This window comes from Eschrichtius robustus, chromosome 2, assembly GCF_028021215.1.
Source record: "Eschrichtius robustus isolate mEscRob2 chromosome 2, mEscRob2.pri, whole genome shotgun sequence".
Lineage (NCBI taxonomy): Eukaryota > Metazoa > Chordata > Mammalia > Artiodactyla > Eschrichtiidae > Eschrichtius > Eschrichtius robustus.
The window spans coordinates 169835099-169841098 of record NC_090825.1 but is presented as its reverse complement, the minus strand read 5'-3'; the positions used below and the strand labels follow the sequence as shown (position 1 = coordinate 169841098).

Below are 6000 nucleotides of genomic sequence, written 5' to 3'. Positions count from 1 at the left end.
TGTCCAATCGATTACTCCCCAGAGGGCTTGTCCCAATAACCCAATGCCATATAATGGCGTGGAAACTCCATGGCTCATCAATGTCGACCGTTGTGACAAATTTTCAATTTTGTCTCTTCTGATGGGTGACATGGGGTCTTGGGGAAGGGCATACGTTAAGCGGATGTATGTGAGGGGCACTTGGCCTGTCTCCCACAGCATCACCTCCAGCCCTCAGCCCCCAGTGACCGGGTACCGGAAACCCCCAGGCGGCCCGGGCGGGGGCGGGGGTCGGCCAAGCAGCTTCCCGCGGAAGGAAGCGCCGGCGGTTCCTGCGACAGGATGCGCAGTGATGCCCCCTCCCCAGCCGCCGGGGACTTCCCGGGGCCGGGCCAGGTTCTCGAGGGAGTTGCTCCCACGCGGACGCATTGAGCTACCGCGAGGCGTGTGAGGCTCCAGTCCCCCAACATCCCACTGCGGAGCTGTGGGTCGGTCCCCCGAGTGGGCGGCACTAAAGTCTTTCACGTTTCCCGGGAAGGAAACGGGCTGAGGTGGAGGCGAGATTCCCCTGGCGGGCCCTGAGGGAGGCAGGGAGGAGGGAGTGCGATGGGTGAACGAGGCAGGAGGGGAGCCAGGGGAGAGCATTCGGGGGCGGGGCCGCCCCTCCCCCGCACCCTCCTCCCTCAACCCTCGGGGTCAGGTCCCCCGGGTCTCGGGAGGCCCGCCGTGGCGGAGCCTGCCGTCTGGAGGCGGGGCGGGAGCTTTCCCGGCGCCTCCCGCCGCCCTCACCGCCCGCACCTGCGGCTCCTTTGTCCTCCCAACAGCCCCCACCCCCCACCCCCTAGTGCAGCGTCTACAGCCACTCTCCTAAACCAGCACTGGGGAAATTGTGAGGGTTTCCTCCTCTCTGGGGGGCTAACCTGGGGATGGGGTGGGGCCAAAGAAAACAAGCGCTCTCACAGGTTATTTCTAAACCTACAGCCTCGCAGGGAAGCTGTTGAGGCCCACTTTGCAGATGAGGAAACTGAGGCTGGGAGCACACCTCCTTGCCTGAACCACACAGTTATACCGCCAGAGACTGGAACTGGGCATAAAGGGTGCTCCAAAGCTCACCTGCTCAGTTCCACCCCAGTTGTGGGATCCCTGCTGATTCAGTTAATCAAGGGGGGGGAGGGAGGGGGGAGGACTGTTGGGAGACATCCTTCAAGTCTCCAAGGAGGTGTGGTCCCCCGACTCTGCTGGGGGCACAGTACCCAAAGTATCCCCCAAACGTCTGAACTCGGAAGGCACTCTGACCCAGCCAGAAATATAGAAGAATGTCCAAGGAACCCCCAAACGTGAGAGGGTTAAGGAAAGGTCAGAGCACTAGACAATCAGCACCCAGTGCTCTGGCAAAGAAAAGGGGCCCGGCCCCTTCCCGCCCACTCTGCCCACGTGGTAGCCGGTCAGACCGGTTTCTGGGGCCCCAGCAAGCCGCCAGCCAGCTCCTGACCCCTTAACCCTGCCCCTCCCCCACCAGGGAAGAAAACCAGACGGGCTCCACAGACTATTTCTTCAAATGGTCTTTATTTTCCTATCTGGCGTTTCTAGCAAAAAGGCCAGACAGATGGAGTTAACAGAATCCACCGCAGTAAAGGTAAACAGAACCCCCCTCCCCCCAAACTGGCCCAGTCTCACCAGTAACTGATCCCAGCTCAGCTTTACAGCGCTCTGAACAACCCCCTCCCCCCATTTCTGTGATTCAGACCAGGAACGTCTGGGTTGATTTTGTCTGCTGGTCTGAGGGAGGATCAAGCTTGAGGCTGTCAACATATTCCCACCTCTAACACACCAGATGAGAAAAATTTTAACCTGAAATTAGATCTGCCCTCTGCCCCCGAAGGCGTAGGGGCTCGGGGCAATAACCCACAACACGCGGAGGCGAAGTGACTCAGGCCGCCCTCCTCCCATTCCCCTGGGCGTCCACACCCCAGATCCTCCTCCCAGGCCTCACACCCACGCAAGGCAACAGGAAGCTCCCCACGTCTGCCCATGACGCAACGATGACCGCTTGCACAAGTATGTCACTGGAGGGGGAAGGGGAGTGCCTGGAATTCTCTGAGGTTGGAAACGCAAACACCAACTATTGAAAAACCTTGAAAGGGCAGCACAGCCCCCAGTAAAAAATAAAGTACGACCCTGAGGAGTTTAAAGAACCAAAGCTCCCTTCTCCAAGTCCCAGAAGGAGAGGGTAAGGTCCACATCCCAGTCCGCTAAGACAGCACCTGTGGGCGCAGCAGGTCTGGGGGAAGGCGCCCACGCCCCCGGCTCAGGCTTCTCGGTGTCGCCGCTGCACACAGGTGGCGACGGCACCCCGTGGGTAGAGTCCCTCTCAGGGCATCTCGGCAGCCCGGGCGGCTGCTCCTCTCCACGGTTTCCGCGGGCGCTCCCCCGGGGGTGGGCCTCGCCTCGGGTCTGCGCACTCTGGCCGACGGTTCGGCCTGCGCTCTGGGATCTGGTAGCGCCGCTCACGGACCCTCAGAAGGCCACCACGGCCCGCACCAGCACGTTCAGCATATTGTCCGCCGGGCGGCAAGCCGGCTTCGCCTCACACGCCGGCGGCGCCGTCGGGGGCGCGGCGGGGCTGCAGTTCAGGAGGCCGGAGAAGCGCCTCTGCAGGACACGCGCCAGGTTGGGGAAGGCGCCCTCCGCTTGCGCCGGAGGGGGCTGCAGGCGATCAAGGACGTCCGAAGAGGCCCTTTCCTCCTCCTCTTCTTCTAGGCGGGCTTTCTTACTCGGGACCAGTGCGGCGTCCCCACCGTCGCTCAGGCTGCAGCTCCGCCGCTTGCGGCTGACTTTGGCGGGGCGCTGGGCACAGCGGGCAGGGGTCTCCTCAGCTCTCGGTGCCTCCTGCGTGTCCATGGGTTCCGGAGAGGGCTGCTCACCGTCGGAGGGCGCTGCCTCTGCTGCGGCTTCCGCTTCCCGCGGCGGGTGCAGGCAAGGGTCAGGGGAGCGGGCGGGCGGCAAGGTCACCTCGGGCTCCTGGGCTTCCACCTTGGCTGAGAGGTAGAGGTCCCGGGCGCTGCGCATGACCAGCGACAGCTGCAGACTCCGGTGCAGCCGCAGGCCACCGCGCTGCATGCGCGAATGGTACATCTTCCACACCGACAGGGTCATGATGCGTTGCGCCTCTTTCTGCACTTCCATAGCTGCTTGACGGAGGGGCGAAGGCGGCGGGGACTCCCAGCTGGGCTAGGCAGGGCAGGTGGCAGGTGCACGCTGAGCAAGGCGCCCGTTCACGCCTCTCTCTACGGGCCAACCCACGCTGAGGCGCTGCCACGACGCTCTGCCCCGGCGCCCGCCACCCGGGCCCTTTTGTACCCCAAGTGAAGTCACTGAGACGCCCCGCCCAATCAGAAAGCCGCATCCGGGCTTTCCACAGCTCCGCGCCGAGAGACTCCTTAAAGCGACAGGGTGGAATTTACCGAGCAAAGAAAAGGGACCCTAACTCGTGTGAGGAGGAGCGTTCCCCAGTCCAAGCTGAGCTCTCGGGGTGGTCTGCTTCCTCAGGGCCCCCCACTGCACCCGCGCGCGGGCCCAGGGGAGAGTGGCCGTGGGTGGGGCTCAGGGTCCACCCACGGGTTGCGTCTGGAGACCCCTGCGGGTCGTACGTGGCACGTTTCCCTTCGCGCCCGGGAAGACTTGGGTTCTAACCGGTACATCCCCCGTGGGAACTGTGCCTAGCATCTACCAGGCGCCTAATTAATGTCTTGTTTTTGTTTTTGTTTTTTTTTAATCAATAACGATGCTTACACTTACTAAGCTCTTACTACGTGCCAGGCGCTAAAGGCTTTCCTTTCATAAACATCTCATTGATCTCTCACCTCCACTCCGGGGAGGGTAGTTATATCTTATTTCTTCAGGTGAGGAAACCGAGGCAGAATGACTCGTCCAATATTTGCTAAACGAATAAATGAGCCACGGCGGTGAAAGGGGACCAGTGTAACCTGAAGCTCTCCGGTCTCTCCAGCGTCTGCCAGCCCCCGTCCGCCCCCCCGTCTTTCCCTCATCTGGAAGCGGTAAGAAAGCGGGACACGCTGGCTGGCTCTAGGGCAAAGTGGCCCACTACACGGCCGGCGGACGTCTGCAGACACAAGCGCAGCCCAGGCTGCCATCTCTGCGCTCCGCTTTGAGCATTCCGCCCCCCCAACCCCAGTTTCCGTCGGCACGAAATCCACCGTGGGTGTGGAGCTCGTAAGGCGGAGGACCCGGCCGCAACACAGCCTGAGTGAACATGTGGCTGCGGTCCCCCAAACGACGCAGCCGTGCTCCGCCTCTGCTTCCCGGGAGGCGGAGTTGGGATAGGACCTAGAAACTGAGCAACGCAGAGATAGAGCAGATAGACAGAAAACATCGGCCCCACCTTCCGCTACGCACTACAGTTCCAAGAAAACCTAATTCCAGTTCCTCAGAAAATGCAGAATTGTTCGAACAGCTCCATTCATTCGTGGTGCGGGCCCTTTAAGGGGAGGCTTTTCCCCACACACACACACCCCCGCACTGGTGCGCGAACCTTCCCGCCACTAGATCTGCCAGACTTCCACAACTAAATTTGGAAGTAATGACGTAGGGCATGCGCGCTAGCCGCTTCCGTCTGCCCATATAAGGACTGGGGCCAGGATCTCTATACAAGACTTTAGCCGGCCATTTCCGGGCGGGCGGGGGTGGTGCCTTACCCTCCGGGCAGGCCCCCTCCGCTCTCCCTCTCCCAGCCGCTAGAGCTGGTTGGAACCCCCGGTTTCCGGAGCGGCGTCCAGGCGGGCCCGCGGAGAGGGAGAAGAAAGTTTCGCTTCCTTCCCTCCGGAGGCCAGGAAGGTGTGACGCCTCTCCGGAAAGCCCCCTGCCGGCGGGTAGGGGCCACCTCAGGGCTCACACTGACGCCATCTCCCAGAGACCTACACAAAGACCTTGCCAACACAAGCAGCTACTCCCTGAGGACCACTACATTCCTGTCCCCGCCCCTCCCCCCCCCCCATGGAGACCCTGCCAGGCCCCCTCTCATGTATTCCTGCCCCTCCGCCAAAAAAATTGCTCTTCTCGTGCACATTTGGAGCATGCTCATGTCCCCCACTCCCAACCCCGGCACACGGAAACAACAATTATTCTCTCTTCTAAAAGACTTCTCCCAAAACTGTCCCCATTCAGCGATCCTGCCACATATTACGGCAACCTGCTGAGGACGCCCCCATCCCCCCCCCCCACGAAACTCCACAATGACATCCTCAGCCCAGACGCTATCTCTGACACCCAACGGGGGCGACCCTCCGAGGACTTCTTCAGACATCCCGCTCGAGATCAGGACCCCGCTCAGCCGACAGCTGCCGCCCCCGCCCATAAAAAAAGTGCTTTCCCGGAGACCCCACAAAGAAGGGGTCTGTCACACAGGCGGCGACCCTATGAGTCCCTCTCCAGACGTTCCTGACCCCTCCTCACAAGCAGAGGACTTCCCTGCAGACCATCCTCAGAGCCACCACCACACCCACTCCCGCGACACCCAGGAGCGCACCCAGAAAGACCTTACCCCCCAGAAGAATCTCCAGGCCCCCACTCGCGGCCAACCCGCCCCAGGGCGATCTCGAGGCGTCCCTCCTCCGCAGGAGAAAAGAGGAGGAGGGGAGAGTCCAGCAGAACTCCCCACAGAACGCCCGCACTTCACCCTGCCCCCGCGGGAAGGTGGGGATACAACCTCTCCCAATACTCCTTACCAAACCTGCCACTCCCGACCCTGGACTGGGACCATCTCTCATCTCCCATCTCCTAGGACGGGATCGAGGCGCAGGCTCAGGGAGCCCATGAAGATGATCTACGAATTGAATGAGCCCCTTCCCCAGCCATAATCTCGCCTGATTTAAAGGAGACTATTATTATTTACATTGCCCGGAAGGGAAACAGGTTGCGCAGCAACAATCCGAGAGGTTGGGTCTCGAACCGAGGGATTTGGAGCTCTGAGTCGAACCCAGCCAGACAGAACTAGGACACCTC

The 6000-nt window shown here is 61.4% G+C and overlaps 1 protein-coding gene across 1 annotated transcript; it reads right to left on the bottom strand.

Moving 5' to 3' along the window:
• Nucleotides 1–1526: 1526 nt before the first annotated feature.
• On the bottom strand, nucleotides 1527–4940 carry IER2 (immediate early response 2). The gene has a single exon (XM_068536873.1). The coding sequence runs from the start codon at nucleotides 3163–3165 to the stop codon at nucleotides 2497–2499; it is 669 nt and encodes a 222-aa protein (XP_068392974.1). The 5' UTR covers nucleotides 3166–4940; the 3' UTR covers nucleotides 1527–2496.
• Between the last annotated feature and the right edge of the window lie 1060 nt (nucleotides 4941–6000).

What these genes read in the sequence shown, in the direction of transcription:
- IER2 (XM_068536873.1), bottom strand. Translation starts at nt 3,165, where the DNA reads ATGGAAGTGCAGAAAGAGGCGCAACGCATCATGACCCTGTCGGTGTGG.